This window comes from Enoplosus armatus, chromosome 23 (genome assembly GCF_043641665.1).
Source record: "Enoplosus armatus isolate fEnoArm2 chromosome 23, fEnoArm2.hap1, whole genome shotgun sequence".
Lineage (NCBI taxonomy): Eukaryota > Metazoa > Chordata > Actinopteri > Centrarchiformes > Enoplosidae > Enoplosus > Enoplosus armatus.
The window spans coordinates 3,687,992-3,708,009 of record NC_092202.1 but is presented as its reverse complement, the minus strand read 5'-3'; the positions used below and the strand labels follow the sequence as shown (position 1 = coordinate 3,708,009).

Here is a 20,018-nt window from a genome sequence, read left to right as displayed (position 1 = left end):
TCCTATCTGAAGGATTTGAGAGGAGAAGAAGGAGGGAGGGAGGGGTGGACGGGGAATCCTCTTTTGAGGCAAACCCTGTCTGCAGTCCCTAACACAGAGACAGACAGAGGAGAGAAGGAGATTACTAGTACACGCCAGACAAGGTGCTGATACTGCGGAGCGTTAATCTTTAACAGATTGGGGCTGCACTCCTCCCGGTGCCTCCTGTGTCTGGCTTTTCATCTGTGTGTATGCCCCCCCCCCCCCCGTTACTCAGTACCCGTGCGGATTGTGAATGAAGGTCAGTCAACTCTGCGACGGTACCCTTGTTCAGTTAGCAGTGTTATTAAACCTTGATAATCTCAATTCCCTGTGGAGTGATTGGAACCGCAGGGTGGTCGAGCACTTAGAGACATCGTCCTTCAGTTGGACGACCAACGTTCAAGCTTTTCTGTTGGCAAGAATCCAGCCAGAGGAAGTGTCCTTGAGCAAGACATTGAATCCCTACCAGCAACAGAGGCGTTTGCTCTGTAGTGTAGTTGACCTCTGACCACCTTGGAGAGACCAAAAAGAGAAATATTCCCATGAGATCAGCAAAGAATTTTATTGGTTTTGTTGAAGTTATGTGATCATGCAGGAATCCTGCAAACATCAGGACATATTAGACGTTTCCCAGCTCTGGGAAAGTGTTGTAATTAGACAAAAGAAAGGCAATCCAGAAAAGGCTGTTTTGTGTCAATATACTGTACATTTCTGACTCAGGCTGTTAAGTAGTTAGGCCTCGCTCTCAGTTGTTTCCAGGCTGCATATTTTGTCTGAAATCTTAATATCCAGCCAAGTGTCCATTATGAAATAAAGAATGAGTAGGGAATATGAGTGTTCAGATGACTGAAATAAAGGGAAATAATCCGCCAAAGCCAATTCATAGACCAGTCAAACAGTCTTGGTTTGTGGTTGTTGGCGAGACAGAAGGAAAAAAAAATAGATCAAAATTGTGCCAATTGATATTCTCACATCTCCATATATTGTATTAATTTGCCCATTTTGATGATTGCGTGAAGTGTGCATGTCTGAGGTTCATTGAAGTGATACCCTGCTCTTCTTATGGTGGTGAAATCACTGTCTTTGAGCAATGCAGTTGAGCAAAGTGAGAAACTAAATGAAGACAATAACGGATCTTGTAGTAACTTCTTGGATGTCCTCATTAGAGGCCGATAGGACCGCAGTGTTTTAGGGAAGGTCATTAATTTCATTACATTGGCAGTCACGTGTCCCTTCAAAGTATTTTGATACAGAACTGTGTCAACATACAGTCTCTTCATAAAAATCGCAGTTATACGCTTAAAACCTCTGAGATTCTCTACAGACCCATCTCTTTAGGAATTCCAGCTATGTGAGCTTGACCTTCTGTTGGTGGTCTCTGAAGGGACTGATCTGTGTCAAGCACACAAAGCAAGGCACTGATGCCCGACCGAGGTTTTAAAAGATGTCAAGATAGGATTGAGAGGCTGATTGCAGGTCTGTTCACAAGGGTTAATCCACTTCGGATTGCACCCCACCAGGAGGCTTGTTGAATTATTTAGATCAAATCACGGTGTTGAGTGTGAAATCCACTGATGGTAACATGCAACATAGGCGACTGATACCAGCTTTAAAAGCTATATTAACACCAGACTGAAGTCGTTTTTTCTACAGATATTAGGCCGACTTTGGAACTAGCATTTTTAATCAGTTAGTCAGAGATTTTTAGTATCTTTCAGCTCATTGTTTTGGGGTTACCACAACGTTATTGTATCGTTTCACTCTCACTTCTCTCATCAGTGTTGTTTTTCGTGAAAAAGCTCTAAGTACCCTTTTTATGCTACTAGTGACTAGCTGCTGAACATAGTGGAGCATTGAGCAGCTAGACAGATATTTTCCTCAGAAGTTGGTGAAAAGTAAAACACCTGAAAGAGATTAGAAAGAATATCGGACTTTCATTTGTCAGCTGTATAAAAAAAGGACTCTAAATGAATGCTAATGTTGCTGTGTATCAACAGTTTGCTAAAAAGTCTGCCACATCACCTTAAGTTTTTAAAGTGACAATCGGAAAGAGAAGAAGGGGGGCAGGAACAGATAATTAGTGAACATGTTATATTAGAAACGCATGAGCTGGATGAAAACAGAAAATAAAATCTCGTTAAAGGTTATTTAGTATTATTTTCAAGAGTGTAGATGGACCAGACGGACAAAGAAATGGAAAGGGACTCGGGGACAGGAGACAAGTTTGTTTGCAGATCAGAAGAGATGAAGAAGGAGATGAAAGTGGATAGAGAAGTGTGTGTGTTTGTGTGTGTGCCTGTATTGCCTGGAAGGGGGTGGATATGGGGGACTTAAAGGTGGATGAAGAGACCAGAGGAGGGCACAGATAGGAGGTAGCCAGCTGGGCCAGATGTGATCTTCGTCTCCTCCTCCTGCCCTTCTTCCTCTGCTTGATCTGACCACCTGCTTTCTCTCACACACACAAACAGGCACTCCTTCAAGTTCAGGTTCGTAGACACTTACTGCCACGACTCACGAAACAACATCACCAGAATAGTGATACATTTCTCTTTGGTTTATTGCATCAACAAAGCACACACTTCTTCCTCCTCATCAGATCCCGAGTCTGGTTCCTCCTGCTCTCGCACTGGTCCCTCCGTACCAGGAAGTCTCTGGTCTATTGTGGTTTGATCCAAGACCACAGAGGTCAACAGATTACCAGTAACAATGGACCTCTGATCAGAGAGGAACAGAGAATGTCACTGTTGGGAATGAGATCACATTTGCTCGACCGCCATTCCTCCCACATGTGTGTGAATTAGATAGTCACGATGCTAATTTCTTGTTTAAGGCAGCAACAATCTTTTGGAGATGGCAGAAGATTAACAGATGAGGAAAACTAAACGTTATGCGAGAGGAGAGGGCCTACAGAGGAAAGGAAGCAAAACAGAGACATAAATTAACACTGACAGTGCAGACACATTTTAAAACATTCTGCTTATTTGGGTCCAGGTTGCCGTGGCAGCAGGTTTTGCTAAAAAGCTCAGATTTCCTCCTAATACTCCTGAACGACTCAGCTGGATTCCTCCTTTCTAGGACCCCGGCACAAATAATTCAAAATTGGGAACCACCAACTGTACTAGGGCTGCAGCTAAAGCTAGCAGGCAGTTAGCTTAGCATAAAGACTGGAAGCAGGGAGAAAAATCACTGTGGTATTTCTATTTGTGTACGGATTAAACAAAGGAGATAAAACATGTTAGTCAGTGAGCATCAAAGGTGCCCTTTTGCCTTTTGGACTCCCAGTCTTTATGCTAAACTAACCTGCTGCTGGCTGTAGCTTCATATTCATCAGACATGAGAGTGGTGTTGATCTTCTCACCTAACTCTCAGCAAGAAAGCAAATAAGTGTATTATAAGTCACAGCTCTGTTGCAGATACATAGCTCTGTTGCTAACCAACAAATTGTATATAAGAACAGACAAAATTAGATATGTAATATGGGAATTATAAGTCGGAGTTTATGATCTTTATTTTGACACGTTGAAACATTATAGTTGTACTTAATAGATGGTCTTATTGGGAGCATCTATTCAGTGTGGGGACACCCCTTTCTCTTGAGATTGTTTTTGCCTTTTTGACTACAGGCCTGCCTTCATACCCAAAAACAACCATGCAGCTCTATGTAATGCAGTCTGATTATTAGTGTAAATGGATAATAAAGAGGAAAATGAATAAAATAATCAAATGATATATCTGCCATATTGCCCAGCTTTATACACAAAGACCGTTCCCACCAATGCCCTTCGACTCAGCTTTTTTTGTAGTATACTTGTAGTGAGGGTAGACTTTTGACATTGTGTTATATTTTCTTACACGCGTGCTTCAGTCCTCTGTTGTTTAACTATCTTGTAATGTGTCGGCGTCAATTAGCCCGGTCAGATTCCTTGTGCAGCTGTTGTGCAGGTAATTGCTCGCAGGACGTCGAGGTGTCGGTCAGAGCCTTGCAGTTGAGGCTTGTTAGACTGAATGTTATGTATTTTTCCATCTGTGGTCAGAATAATTGCTCTGGGTTTGCTAGAAAAAAAACACCCTCAGACCTGTTTCTGCTGTGGACCACGTCAAGAAAGGGAGGAGAGATAAAGCCAGGCGAGGAGGCTTGTTGAGCTGTGTGTGGATTCCTGCAAATTGTCTGGATGAAGAGACACTCATGTCTCTCATGTCTCATTATCTTTTTTCGTTTGACTATCTCTTTCTCCTTTCCTCTATTCATGGTCACTTGTCTCTTTCTCTCTATTTTTATCTGGTTTTCCCTCTTTCTACCTCTCTGTTCGACTCCTATCCTCCCTCATTTATCTCTTTTTTTTTTTTTTCTTTTTCTGTCTGCTCCTCTTTTCCCCTACCCTCCTTTTTTGTGTGCCATATGTTTGCCTCAATCGCCTCGCCTTCCCTTTTTCTCTCCCTGGTCTGGCATCAGTGGCATCTAATGCTTTCCACTCTGCCTGATTAAGTCAGCACATGTACCCTCTTTACATTATCTCTCACACACACTCATGCACGAGCGTCCCCACAGACCTAATCAGTCCTTCTCTTAGTTCTTTCTCTCACACCACTCCAGACCTAATGAAAAAACATGAGCTCTGTTAAAAAGAAGCCGAGATGGACAGACGGTGATTGGACCGAAAGAAAAGGCAACAGCAGAAATAAATGAGATGGAGTGGATGAACTGAAAACAGAAAGAGACACGAGGCAGCTAATTCATTAACAAAGCCAACAGTCGCTCTTAATGCCTGTTTCCACTCCGGAGATATTGTTTCCAATAAGCATTAGTAATATCACGCAGGGATGCAGTAGGAGGGGAAGAAGAGTTGCAGAGAGACAGAAAGACGAGGTGAGGCTAACAGTCGGAGCAAGGCTGCTACTGAAAAGACTCAACATGTCAACATGCTGATGCACTGAGGCTGGAACATTTCCCAATAGGCATGAAATCCTCTCTCTATGTGTTAAACTGCAATTCAGACTCATAAACGCTGCTCTGGAAGGCTGTCATTCACACCACTAAATGCAGCTAAATGGACGTATTGTGCTGTAATGTACCTTTGTATTACATTACTCTCCACTCATTTGTATTGGCTAAATAGCCCACCGCGTGCGTGCGTGCGTGTGTGGCTGGAGAAGAAGTGGGAGAGGTGCCATGTTGAGTGAACGATTGACAGTAATGCTGGACTGGAAGTCTGCTGTGTTTGTGTTACTGTGTGTGTTTGTGTTACTGTGTGTGTGTGTGTGGGAGGGTAAGTGCTTGAGAGAGAGATAATGCGTTAAGTGAGTGAAAGAAAAAGGCTTCGTTGAATGAGTGTGTACGCAACTGCACGTGCTCGCACATGCGTGCACACCTGATTATGATGATGAAGTCTCCCGACGGGACTCTCCCTGCTACAGTCCTCCAGTAGTCTAATGAGAAGCTGTTTCCGTAGTTACCAGGTGTGAGAGCCGGCAGCTCATAATGTCCTGTGGTGAGGAACAAAGGACAGGGAGAGGAGGTGGATAGATAGATAGATAGAGAGAGAGGTTGGAAGCAAAGGCGAAGGAATGAAGGGGGTGGAGGACACCAGAGAAATGAAAAACCTAATATCTGGTGTGAATGATCAATTTAGCAGTCTGTGTGTGTATTGATGTTTGTGCTTGAGAGGATCGCCGTGTGTGTTACCTGTTGTGAGTGAAGACACTGAATCTTTACGATAAGCTAGGGGACCAGAACGACAATCGGTCCAAATCAATCTCAACTAAAGTGGTGAGAACAGTGAGACGCGGCCAAGCTGTTAGTATCTGTTCACATCATATCGGGCACCTTTACGAAATAAAGTTGGCTTGTGCTAAATTAAAGAGGTTTTTATGTGTTGGTCCAACAGCAATAGCTAGATAAGATCTGTGCTTTATTTGTGTAAAAGAAATAGGAATTCTGTCTCCTCCTAAAATAGATATTTTAGGTTGAATGTGAAATCCTCAGACCCGCAAATGTCTGCAATTACTCGCAGTTTACTTTCAGCAGATCATGTAATACAGACTTGTAGTTGGCAGGAAGCCCTGATGGAAGTTGAAAATAATTTGTCATGGTATTGATTGTTTGGTCACATTGCTGGGCATTAATGTAAACCTACCTCTATTAAATGCATGTGCCAGTTGGCTTGTATATTGGTACAGTATTTAGGACTGCACATTTTATATCAGCATGTGCATATGGCTGTGGGTTTTCTGTTACGTGTGGATGCATTAAGTGTATGTCAGTCTGTCAGTATGTCTGCACCTGTGGTCTATAAAATGTCAGCAAATTGCGAAAAATTGGGAGTTGCCCAGAGTCCAAGGTGTCTCAAATGTCTTTTTTTTTCATCTGACCAGCAATCCGAAATCAAAGATATTTCGTTTACTCTCACAGACTATTAAGACAACCAGAAAATATTCACATTTTAAGACGCTGGAATACTTGAATTTGAACCAAGTCCTTGTAAAGTTGATGAGCTTTCGGTTAATTGTCATTCCTCAGTCCACACAATACTATGAAACATTTTAAAGAAAACCAAACAGATGCTGAGGACCGCTCCAAAATTCTGTGAATAATTTTGAAAGTATACAATATTATATGTACTGCCGTAATGAGACATGATCTCCTTTTGAGAATCTGATGCCAAGCTGCTGCACATACATGAATACAGAATACACAGAGCAAAAGGCTTACACTTGTTTGCTTGTGTATGTCACAATGTAATAGCATCTTAGTCAGTCCTCCTTATCTATCTATCTATCTATCTATCTAGTTTTTGAGGCTGTGACATTCTTGTGCCTGAAGGTTCAGTTTCAGAAGCTTCTGCGAACATGTCTTGAGAGAACAGAAGAGAGAGGAGGGAGATGGTGCAGCTGAGTAAAAGTCAGGAGAGGAGGAGGTTAGAAAAAGTTCTGCAGCTAGCACCTTCTGTCCTTCACACTTTATTCACTTAAGAATTCAGCTGAAGTGTGCGCGTTGCGTTTGTCTGTCCTTGGTATGTCTGTGCGTCTGCATTTCTATGCGTGAAAAGCAATTTGCTGTTGTTCTCGATCAGGGTTATCAAACCTTTTTAAAAGCTTTTCCCGTTACTGCTCGTCTTTTTCTCTGGTTGTGTAACTCTTTCTGTGTCTCTTTTTATTATTTTATTCTGCCAGATCTGATCCACTGCACCAATGAGATGAACGTGAACATTCCCCAGCTGGCGGACACGCTGTTTGAGCGCACGGCCAACTCCAGCTGGGTGGTGGTCTTCAAAGCCCTTATCACCACCCACCACCTCATGATGTACGGCAACGAGGTAGGAGGCTTGCACACAAAAACACACACACACACACACAAGCAAAAACCCTCCAGGGCAGTCAATGGAGGCTATATCAATAAGTTACATTATTACTCAAGTCTGTCTCGCCCACACATTCATAAATACATACGCATTTGGATCATTAATTCATGTCCATATCAGCATTAGGATCAACAGTGGGGAGGTGGAGGGCGAGGGATGCATATAGGATATAAACAGCGTGTGCAGCTACTGAGAACATACACATTGGACACATAGAGTGAATAATCGAAATAGCTGCGGAGTGCGGAGAAATTAATTAGCTCAGTACGAGCTGGCAGCAAGATGGGGGGGACAAGGATAAAAGCAAATGAATAATCAAATAAATTAACTTAATAGAAACATGGTTGAAAGCTGGAAGAATAACACAGTTCCCTCTGTGGATTTGCAGACTTTCAGCACACAATAATTGGAAATTAGAATTCAAGCAATCCCTGCTATGTTTGGGAGAACTTTTGGATGTTTGATTTATTGTGATTTTTGACCAGACATTGTACTTGTTTTGCACGAAGAGGTCTGATCAAAGCTAACGTCAGCAAAATGTGTCAATTTATATGCAGCAGTGCAGTGCAGCTTTTGAAAGGGAGAGGGGAGATTAATTCAGAGAGAGTTGTAGTGTCATTTCTAGTAGTTTTTATTCATTACTAACGAGATAGAAATACAGTGCACTTTGTTCTTCAAATATAAACTATTGTAGCTTGCATTACATTAATCCTGTAGTTTGTAGACTGTTAATAATTCAGAACACGGTCCCTTTATGAAAATATACTGTGATCCTCAGATGGACTTGTGCCATTTAGTGCTTACTATGCTGGTGTATTGTTGAATGTATATTTTATGAAGCACAGTGTGTTGCTTTGCTCTGACATATTTTATTTAATCACAACATAAAATGTGTGATCCCTTGACTATTTGCAGGAGTTTGTATGATATGCAATATGCATACTATTATGTAATTATATTACTTTTTGGCTAGCTACTTATAAAAGTCCATTTTTGGTATCTATTTAGTGCCACCTTTAATTTTATGCTCATGTGCACATATATACTGTGTACTAAAACACGTCTTGAATGCAAGGATTATATAACACATCCTTCTTGTACTCAAACACACCCCAAAACGGACACACCCTGCGCCACATTCCTTTCAATTGGAATTCAAGCATTGCTTCTTTGTTTAGTCCACAACATTTGTTTCAACATTACGCAACACTTCCTTTTGTTGGTTCCTCGTTTATTACGTTTATCTAAACTTCCTCTGAAAAGAGGAAGACTTTAGTGTGAGATCATTGTGTTTTGGCGTACGAAAGAAGCCTCTAAACTCACTGACACCCAAAACAGCAGTCTGGCTGGTTTCACTGTTGCTAAAATAGTATTTAAGGTGCAGAGAATTAGTCAGACTACTCCAAAATTAGATGTTATGTTGGCTGGAAAGGTGCATTAGAGACAAGCTGGCACCTTCAATAATATGACACTTACATAAGACCTCACAGACAGTTCAGCGAGACATCGGGTCATCAGATCACTGTGTGCTAAATGTTTGCTCAAGCTGTGGAAATTCCCGCAACATTTTTTGATAAACCAAATCATGCTAAGTAGGTCACTGCAGAAGAGCAGGAAGTGGTTCAGAGGTATTCCCAAGCTGTAGGCTGATTTATCTGAGTTGTCGCTGTCAGATTGAACCTTTTTGATGTTGATATCTCACCCAGAGTGACTTAACAATGATTGCAGCACTATGTTTATCCCTAATTTCCGCATAACCAACATAATAAGCGGCACAGAAGGGTTTTCAGAGATCACAGCTACTGTGCCCTCACTCTGTTTCTGTCATTGTAGATAATATAAATTCTAGTCAGCAATAACAAAGTTAAGAGATCCTAACAGACCTCTTTTTTATATGAATATATCTTCATGTTATTGTCTTTCCATCTTTTTATTATCTCCAATCCATTGTGCTGATATTAAAGTCATAAACAGCATAATTTTGTCTTTTGCGATTTAGAACAGAAGCAATATTAAGACCTGTTATTACATTGTATTTTTTCACAATGCCCTGTAGCAAGTAAATAAGCCAACCTGCGGATATAAAATGTGAGTGCTGCTACATGGTAATCTTGTTCCTCAAATGAATAACACACAGCCATACTCTGTTAATTATGCAGCATTAAAGTTACTGATAACTCAAATACAGTGGACATTTAAAATGCAGTGTTTAACTGTCAGTATGCTGCTGCTTAGTGGTTATTAATATTGTAAACTACCAGTATGATGTACAGTAATTTAAAAGCCTAATACAAGCACACCTATAGTATATTACAGCACTGCATTTCTGGTTTAGCCCCACATAGTGAGGCTCCAGGCTGTAGTGTAGTACAGTACATTACAGCAAGTGTGTGTACTCATCAACCTGCATTCATCAGGCCTGTCAGGACAGTGGTGCTGACTGAGGCTCAGCGGCCAGGTGTCCCTGCTCCCTCATGGCCGCCCCATCCATTACAGTCAGAGCTGAGAGAAATCTGGCCGTAAAATTAGAAACCACAGACCCACAGAATTGGGGTCAATAGACTGTACATTCCTTTTCAGATCAACACGCTGACTCTTTCCAGCTTGGCTGGCATGCTGAAGATGGCCTTGGCCTGTCCAGTGAATGCTCTGATAGTAAAGAACGTTTACATTGAAGAAAGCAGAGAAGCTGCAAACGTATCAGACAGCTTTCTTGACATGAGCTGTAGTGACTGAGGCATAAGCAGTTTTTACAGTGAAAAGAAAGTGCATTTGTCACATAATTTAATTTTAAGAGCCACCACAGAATGTTTGATAATGTCGTGATGGATATAAGCGTTGACATAGCTGACGCAGAAAGCTGATTTGTGCCACTTTACATATTAGATATCGGCCCACTTGTGATATGATGATGGCCACCCTGAAATGTTATTTTCTTGGGTCACCCTGCCTTAAAGAGCTGCTAAGCCTGATATAATTTCATTTGTCTGGGTTTCAGTTGACAGTGTTTTAGTCTTCCAAGGACTCCGTCCTTATCAGAGGCTTTTCTGCTCCGATAGGAATAAAGCTCAGCAGGAAAAACTGAATGCTTATTGCTAAATAAAAAGAAAAAAAGAAAAATGTCAAAGTTAATGTTGTTTTTAAATGACATGACACACAATATTCAGGGTATTTGGGAAGGAAGAGTAGTACACAAAAAAGGAGGAAGAAGGGAATTAAAGGACGAGGTAGACAAACAAAAGGAGGAAATGAGTTACAGATGGAAATGAAGAGAAAATAAGGTGGAGGTAGGGAAGGAAAGAAGGAGGTAGAGAAGGAAAGAAGTAGGTAGGGAAGTAAAGGAGGAGTTAGAGAAGAAAAAGAAACGAAGAGGTAGCGCAGGAAAGAAGAGGTTGAAATCAATATTTTTTCAGATAAAAATACTGGTATCATTATCAGCCTTCAAAACCTGTTTTGACCTTCAACATTCTAAATTTTTTAACACATTTTGACTCATTTCCATGAATACGTAACATAACATAGACATTCATAATAGACATTCAGTGGCAGCCACCTCAGCTTGACGAAGGACAACAAGAATACTGACAATCTCACTGAGCAATTGTTGGATATCGATAAATGGATGTTGATGGCACGACTGTTAGGCCTGCAGATTTATTATTGTTTGGCATTGTAGTAGTCCAAGGACAGTGAAAACGGCGAAATATATAACACGGCATGTTACACATCATACACAACAGTTTGCCTGTCCTCGCTCTGCATCTCCTGCAAGTCTGTCTTGAACAACTGTGAATCAACAGACTAATATCTGAGCATATTTAAATTTAGTCCGCTGTTGTTGTATTCATTTGAAGTTGGTCTGGATGTCAGCAAAATGCAGCTGTTTTAAATGCAGCCGGTTTGATGTTGCTGTTCCTGGTAATATATTCAGCCCAGGCTTTGCCATTCAGAGCAAATAGCAGGTGAATTAAGTTTTAATATCTCTTCTTTGCCTCAGCTGCCATATTTGTCAAAGGGCTTGGGATTGTGATTAGAGTAATAGCGCAGTTTGTGTGTGTGTGTGTGTGTGTGTGTGTGTGTGTGTGTGTGTGTGTGTGTGTGTGTGTGTGAGTGTGTGAGTGTGTGAGTGTGTGTGTGTGTGTGAAGGAATAGTCGACAGGCCAGTATTGATACTCATTCAGTTCTTCACGTCCAGTTTTTTCCTCCCTGCCAAGAAGCAATCTGGCTCACTCCCCAGTGACACTCTGAATCTTATGAGCGATCAAGAGTCAGTCAATATCTTTGATCAAAATTTCACTTTTACAAAGCCACTCTGAGAGTACATCCCAAAGATACACCACTGCAGGATCTGGACTTTCTACTGTCAGCGGGCTGTAAGGCTTTCCTGATACATGCAGGGCACTAGTCTGAACTTTACAGACTAACAAATACATAAAGTATAAATTTGAAATGAACTATTGTTATAATTCATCAGCGTGTGCCTCTGCTTCCAAGCCTTTGTATGATAGGCCAATATGTACAAAAAACAATCCTGCAGGAAACCCCAAACAATGGCTGGGAGAGCCGTTTTCCAGCCCTTCACCCCTGGCCTCAGTACTCCCATCCCTCCCCTCTAGGGAGCTCCATCCCTGGACCGGGGAACCCAGACTGCTGGGTCTCTCTCCTGGGAGTGTGGATGCTTCGACCACCCAAGACCTGAAAGAGGATAGAAAGTGAGGAATGTGAATGCTAATTTGTTCGCAGAATTACGAGAATGGGGGAAAAGATGTTGCAGATGACTGTACAAGAAATGAGTGTTCGTCTGAGAGGGAGAAATGGGGTCATATAGAAGTCAAAGTTATTTTAAAATCGATTTTTGAAAGGCTAAAAGCACTTCTTCAAATGGGTAGTCGACACATAATCCACCTGAATTCCCTTTCTTTCCCGGCATCTCTTGCCACTGATTCTCCAAGACTGATTTATCCCCAAGTTGTCTTTATGTTATTAGATATTTGGTTTGATTTCCAATAAGCTGTATTCACTGTACAACAGCTATAAAACAAAGTCCTGAAATAGGATAGGATGTCAAATTATATTTTCCTAACAAGCATTAAGACATGATTATTTTAACGCAATCATCTCAAGGAATTTAATTAAATCCTACATAAAATCACATTACTAAGTGAACGCATTAATTTATCAATAAATTGTAAACGAGGAATTCATGCAGGACTGTGCACATGTTATGTATCCAGGAAGGATTACTTAAGTCATTTATAGATGTACATATAAGTCAGTGGCTAACTTGTTGTTGCAAACACTCACCAACCAAGACAGAAAGAATATTGACAGACGAGACATTTTACTACAACTCTACAAACTGTAGCTTTGACGCTCTACAGCGACGCTAGCACCTCTGTGAGGCTGAACTTAGCGAGCTAAATGCTAAGATCCGCATGGTAACATGCTCACACGGCATGCTTACGTTTAGCAGGTATAATGTTTACATATGTTCACCGTCTTAGTTTAGTGTATTAACATGGTAACAATTTCTGATAAGCAGGAAAAAGTTCAGCCGAGGCTGATGGGAATGTCGTTTTTTTTTGCAGGTATTTGGTCTTAAGCCAGCGTATTGGACAAAGTAAAATCATTGTAATTCATCCTGAGTTGGGGGAGCATGGATGTCTGTACAAAATGTCATGGCTATCCATGTCATGAGATATTTTAGTCTGGATCAAAATGGTCGACCGACCAACTGACACATCGATATTTCCATCCCAAGAGCCACGCTGCTAGCTTAGCTCCTAAAAATGACCATGTAGGTCAGATCTTTGAAATTGATGTTTACTGCACAGCTTTTGTATTAAGAGGTGATTCTGCTGTTTTGTCCTGAACTTGTATTTGTTCAATAGATTTTTACAGCTGATCTTAGATATCCTAATGCGTGTGATTTAAAAAAACAGGAACAGTTTTGACTAATCTAGCTGTGTTTTTGCAGTCTTGAACAGGTACCACTTTCTCCCCTCATATTTAGCTTTACTCTAAAGAATTCTTTATTCCCAAGAACGAATGTTTTTGCCAATTGAACACAACAGAAAATCAAACCCCTGCAAACATAACCTGTCAAGCTTAAATATTTATATTCATTTTTATGATGAATGGCCTTTTGAATAGCCCTCATAGTTTTCTGTTTTTCCTTAGTGTACTGTGACTACGAGGAATGTCACAGCCCAAAGATTTGTCAGACCACAAGGTACAGTATAACACGGCGCTGTGAAACCCCTTTTGGGAGTTTGTTTTCAAGGACGTCAAGTCCTCAGAAATACTACCCATCATCCTTTCCTCCTCCGGACAAGATAGTTGTAAGTGTCGGCGGAGAAAATTACAGTCTGATTGATTGCACTTAAGTGCATCAGGAATCAGGATAGAGAGCTGTGACTCTGTATATCAAAACTGAATACAGACATAGAATGGAGTACACTGAAAGAGTGAGAGAAACGTTGTAGGGCGAAGGAAGGAGAAGATGGAGAGACAGAGCTAGGCTGAGAGTAGACAGAGTGCGAGAGTCATTAAGGACATGAGAGGAGAGCGGGACGGTCTGGCGAGGACAGCGCTGAAAGTGCTGATGGTAGCAGGACACGCTTTCCTTTTCTCTGTGTGTGTGTGTGTGAGAGAGATAGAGATCGAGGTGTGTGTGAGACAACGTTTGTGTGTTTTTTACGGCAGTGTAAAGTTGCAGTGTGAGTCGCCGCCACCAGTGTCCCAGATAGCGAACGGCCCATTTGTTTCAGTGACGTCACCGAAGCACTCTCATCACTACACTCCCTCGCCTCCTCCGGGAGAGCGAGGACACAGACGGGAGGCTGAGATTTAAGCAAGGATGGGGTTGCGTGAGATATTATGAAAGACAGACATTTGACCGGGCATGAGAAGGCAGACAGGAAGGAAAGACGAGAAGGAAAAAGAAGAGGAAAGGAAAAGAAAACGGAGAAAGACAGAAAGAGAAAAAGTGGTGTGGAAATCTGCTGACTCAAGCGCTGTGTCGGAGGGAGCAGGGACAGGGAGGATGTTATTTGTGTGTATGTGTGTTTGAGGTCACCCTGACTCTAATAGGGGTCACTTGTGATAATCTGAAGAGCCTTGGTGCACACGCACACACAAAGTCATCTCACACGTGCTTCCTGTCAGCTGCTGGTGTGGCGAACATAAAGATGATTAGTGTAGAGGCAGATTGCTGTGCATGGACAGTGTGTGCGTGTGTGTGTGTGTGTGTGCGTGTGTGTGTGTGTGTGTGTGTCCCAGATGGACTCCTACTTATCTCTGATAGCCAAATATCCTATCAAAAAAGTAAAAACTCCAGGGTGACACGCGATGATCTGACACACTCGCCACACACTCCCTTATGCTCCTTCAGGCAGATAAACAAGTTTTTCCAACTCAAGTAAATTGGCTGCATCTGTGTGATCAATAGATGAAAGTAATGTGTGTGTGTGTGTGTGTGTGTGTGTGTGTGTGTGTGTGTGTGGCCGTCCTACCGGGCTCAGCAGGCTCAGCCACCCAGAATCTTGCAGGGTACAACTAGCTCAATAGAGATTCTCCCAGTCAGGGATGTCTGCGTCTATTTTTTGCCTTCAATACTGATGCAGGTTATTGATTTGGATTATGTGCTGACACATTACCGATCTGATTTGTAATTAAACTCCTCCCTCAACATAGATTGTCCAATCATAGGTTAGCAACCGTAACTAGGCTTGGCAGGCCTGTGTTGTGCATGGCGCTGCAGTAAGAACAACTCACTTTTAGCCTTTACAAAACAAGAAATTCAAGTGTAAGGAATTGATGTAAGATGCAATTGTTAGCATGTCCGGCTAACTACCGTTCTACCAACAGTAGTAGCTGAGAGTTACCTCCAAGGACAAGGAGGACATCATTAATCAGCTACATTAGTTTGTGTACTTGCAGCTTGTATAGCACCATTCACGACTAGCTGTGTAGTATTTCCCCTCTGTGCAGAAGCTGCTCACAAATGCTATCAGAGTCCTGCTAATTGCATGTGGGAAAGTTTACACGCCAGCAACCCCAGCCAACGTTCCCGGGGATAGTGTTGCATTTGCCAAATACATCAGTTAGTCCTCAACCTAAAAGGTCTTGCGGTTATATGGCATGCGCCGTTCGGCTACCAAGGCGCTCCGGTTCCAGCATGTTAAACCAACTCATGGGACTTACATTAGCTTAATTAGTTAGCTAGCTACAGTTGATACAAACCGCTAAATCTGGGTAGAAATGAGAAGCCCACTTTTGTCTTCCATTGTCTAAAATCAAGGATCCATTGTTTAAACATTGCCAAGCATTAATAGTAAATTTGCCACTATTATTGTAAACTGCATTATGTGCAGGACGTAGCAAAATGTCAATTGAAAAATGTTCTCTTTTACACCACACTTTGTGAAGTAAAAACGTTTGTTGTGAAGCTAAGTGTGGTCAAATCTTTTATGAAATCCACATTACGTCCTCATACCTTGCTGTACATTTGTGGGAGGACACTGTCTGACAGTGTTTAGAGGGCAAACTATAGTGTAGCTCCTAATGTACCATGAAATTGCGAAAGCCCACCCCTGAAAGCATCCGGTCATGCAGGGCAACAAACTGAATAATACCTGTCTTATTTTGTTTTTAGCTTCTTTTTTCTTAGCTGTTATGAGGTAGTCTTGTTTTTACTGCATAGCTTCTAATGTTTGCACTCCAGCTGCACGCTTCCTCTTAAAGGAACTTCCTGTGAGACGCCGTTTTACTCCTTTCGCTAGTGTCTCGTCAAGTGCTAGGTTTAATTAGGTATCACTGTAATTAGCTCCTTTGCTGCCACCCCTCGATACAATGGCACTTGAAACATTACAATTAGCTGTTTCACTGCATTTGATCTCCCATTAACAGTGATCTAATAATATAAAAGTAATAGAACTCCATACTGCAGTTTATTTATCTTTATGAACAAATAACAAAATGGTTGTTGCGTGGCGTCTTCAGATTCAGATTTTCACAACAGCGAAACCTTGCACACTTTTCTGCTCTAATATATGTTGACCAGAAGTTTCAGACCTAATGGCTTTATCAGGTCGAACACTTGAGCGTTATGGCACACCCATATGGACATAAGGTGACACTCATTATTATTATTATTATTTAGCAATATGGCTTCTAATTGGTTGAGTTATTAGGTTGTTAAACTTATCGGAGAACATTTTGGTAAATGTAGAAATAAGTGATTATAGAGTAGCGAAGTGGGATATTTTCAATGTTCCTCAACACAGAAACTTGAGATCCTCTTGGATAATTTAACAAAACTTTAGATTTGTTATTTGAATTGTTTCAATCTTGCTTCTCAGATATTATTTTTCTGCTAGTTTGGTGGAAGGGATGGCACAGTACTACAATACCCATGAGCCTCAGCAGCTAATGCAGCAGAGAAGAAGCAAGTCAGAGGCCAGTAGAGTGGGACATCCACTAATCAAAGGGTTTCCGGTCCAATCTCAGGCTTCTGCATGTCAACGTTTCCTTTAAAGAGACTGAACCCCTCAGTAATTCGTTAAATTGTAAAGCAAATCTGGAGCAAAACTCTGCACCACAGCTGCTGAATTCATCCCAAACTGGCTCAGAATTTGTGTGAACTGATTTTAAAATATTAAATGTTTTCTCACATTTCTACAAAGTGCACTTCTTTAGCTTGAGCAGCGCACAGAACAATTGTTTCTTACCTAAATGCTCTTGACTTTATATCAAAGAACCAGATATTTTGCAAACACTCTCTTACTGCTTTTAATGCTGGATGATATACTAGAATATCCCGACTACCTGACTCTTTGCACTTTTTAGTTTCTGTCAAATGTGTGTGAGTAAAACTAATAATTACCCACTCAGTGTGTGTGTGTGTGTGTGTGTGTGTGTGTGCATTAGTGTTTCAAATGATGACTCGCGTTGCTTGGCTGCATCATTGACCTCGCAGACACACTCACCCACCAGCAAGACATAACTGCTCCCCCGAGAGTGGGAGCCCACACACTATTAGCCTTGTCACCTTGTAGGCACAGGCTCTCTCTCTCACACACACACACACACACACACACTCACACTCACACTAAGGTATTGCCGAAGCCAGATATATATTCACAAACGTTTGAAATGTTGACATATTTCTTTAATCCTATCACTCTCAGCACCCACCCAGTGCCTCTTTGTGACTCTGTTTCTTTCACACTTAGATTAGATTCAGGGGCTAAATGGTTGATTGCGTAAGATGAGGTGAAATACTATGTAGGAGAGAGGAGGAGGAGGAGGAGGAGGAAAAGCGAAGAAGGGGGAGAATCCCAGGCAGGATTTAGGCTTCAAATAAGCGCTTCCTGGGCTCAAAAGGAGTTGGTTTGAGGTCCTCTTCTGATAGGCATATATGTAGACTCAAAAATCATAAGAAAACCGTCTTTGACACAACCTTTATTGTCATGTCATGTTAGACCTTTAGGCTTGTTGAAAGCAGTTTACGTGTGCATGTGTCTGTATCTATCCACACGTCTGTTTCCTTGTGTGTGTGTTTCTGTGCTTGCATAAGAGCTGCTTTCATTCAACACAGCCCGATCACGACTCATTCTTCTTGTGTGAGTCATCACCTTTCAGTGGAACTCGGTTTACAGTCAGTTCTGACGATTTTGTGCATGCGTGTGTGTGTGTGTGTTCGAGAGAAAGTAAAGTCGAGCACAGCAGCCAAAAATAAATTCCCATGTGGACTCTCTGACGCCCGTTTGGATAACTAGGCCTAGCTGACTCTTCTTTATTCCCTATAAACATTCGTTACGATATGTTGTGACTTTAAGAAAACCCAGGTTGCCTCCTCCCTGCTGAAGTGTCATTGAGCAAAACAGTGAATCCCTAACAGCTTGTTGTATCTGTTAAAGCTAAAAGAGAGTTTCTCTACCAGGATCGATAATTTTTCTACTGGTTGAAGATGTGGTTGTTCATTGGCTCTGTGTACACGTTGGCAAGTCCAAAGAGGGCTGAGCGGTAACTGTTTCAGCTTCCCAGATATCTTGTAATGTGATGCAAGTAAGCTGCACACAGCACACTCATGTTTACCAACCAGGCTGGTCTGTGGTTTATTTATTTTTTTTTTCCATACCAAAGGGAGGAGAGCTGGAAAAGATCTGAAACCAGTGAGCAGATTACGCACTTCTGTGTAGGAAGCAGTTTGGATTTCAGCCTTGAGTTACCATTAATTACTTCCTTTGGGTAGAAAAATAAAAAGTAGAAAGAAAAGTAAGAAAAGTTAGGATTGTATCTGGACTAATAGGGCAACTTAAATCTAGCACGCCCACGTCATGCAGCCATCGACCAGGTGTGCAGATGTGAGAAAGTAAGCAGTGTTTGAACTTCTCTCTCTTTTCATTCTTTACGCAACTATTTTTGTCTGTTTCCCTAATGTCAAACAAATACAACAGCGCAAATGCCTTTGTGGAGAGACTGTGATGTGGCCATTATCCTCCATATTGAAACAAATATGGCGTCTTGTCTTCTTGTATGGCTCTTCGGAACGGCTATGACCACTTTTCCCTTCGGATGTGGCCGAATGAAATGTCGTACAAACAAGTTCGTAATGAGCATACCCCTTCCTTAACTTTACGTTTCTTTACATGTCACAGTAAACTGAATTTATCGAATATATTTATAAATATTTAAGTAAATAAGTTTACTCATATCACAATTACTTGTAAATGTCTATAAATGACAATAGCTACAGCAACCAAACTTATCAGAAATACATCTACTGATGTATAAGAAATGGCCAAAAGTATGTAGACACCAAAACAAAGTATGTTGTTGCACCCAAACATTCATGCAGAAGGATCCAGTAAACAATGCTGGGTTCTCGGGCAAAAATGGTGATCCTGTTGCCATGGGAGCGGTCCAGAGCAGTAATATCCTTCCACCTAATATTATAAAGGCAGTTCTGCAGCGTCCGATAAGCCTTCACACTTAAGGATCCGTCACTCAAAGTGTATTTCCTGTATTGTATTCCATCATCTCACCTGTACCTGCAACAACATGCCCCCACTAATGCAGCCCATTACATTTTTGAATGGAGGGTTGAACCATTATAAACGGCCTCAGACCAAAGGTATAACTTTGTTTTAGCATTCTTGTGTGATTGAGAAAGAAGAAGCATAAATATAAGACACAATTTAATATACACAACATACACTCAGGTCATTCATTTGTTTTGTCAACTGGATTTTTCATCCAGCCACAGTTTGCTTGTCAAAATTCTGCATCAGCCTACAGAGCTCCAGCCTTGGCTTCTCCTCTACATAACCTGACTACATGATTCAAAAAAAAGAAAAAAAGAAAAGAAAACCACTTCAGGTCAGTGCTGAGGCCATGGTGTTCGGTTACTACGGAAACCACCAACTTGTGCACTTTTGAGAGAAAGACGGAGGGGTGAGGGGAGGAGGGAGGAAGAAGCCAGAGGATGGGTGAAAGCTGGATGCTGGTAGCTCTATGTATAGCTATGTTTCACTGTGGAGAGAGGCAGGGAGTAGCCAGGATCTAAATGTATCAATAATACATGAGGTTGTTCTCCGATATGCTAACATGAATTATTTGACAAGCCGAGCCGAC

The 20,018-nt window shown here is 41.5% G+C and overlaps 1 protein-coding gene across 1 annotated transcript in view; it reads left to right on the top strand.

The window, feature by feature from the left end:
* LOC139305534 (phosphatidylinositol-binding clathrin assembly protein) overlaps positions 1 to 20,018 on the top strand; it is a 67,937-nt gene that overhangs the window by 9,849 nt on the left and 38,070 nt on the right. The window contains exon 2 of the mRNA XM_070929416.1: positions 7,192 to 7,334. Coding sequence (XP_070785517.1) covers positions 7,192 to 7,334 — 143 coding nt within the window. The remainder of the gene's footprint in view (positions 1 to 7,191; positions 7,335 to 20,018) is intronic.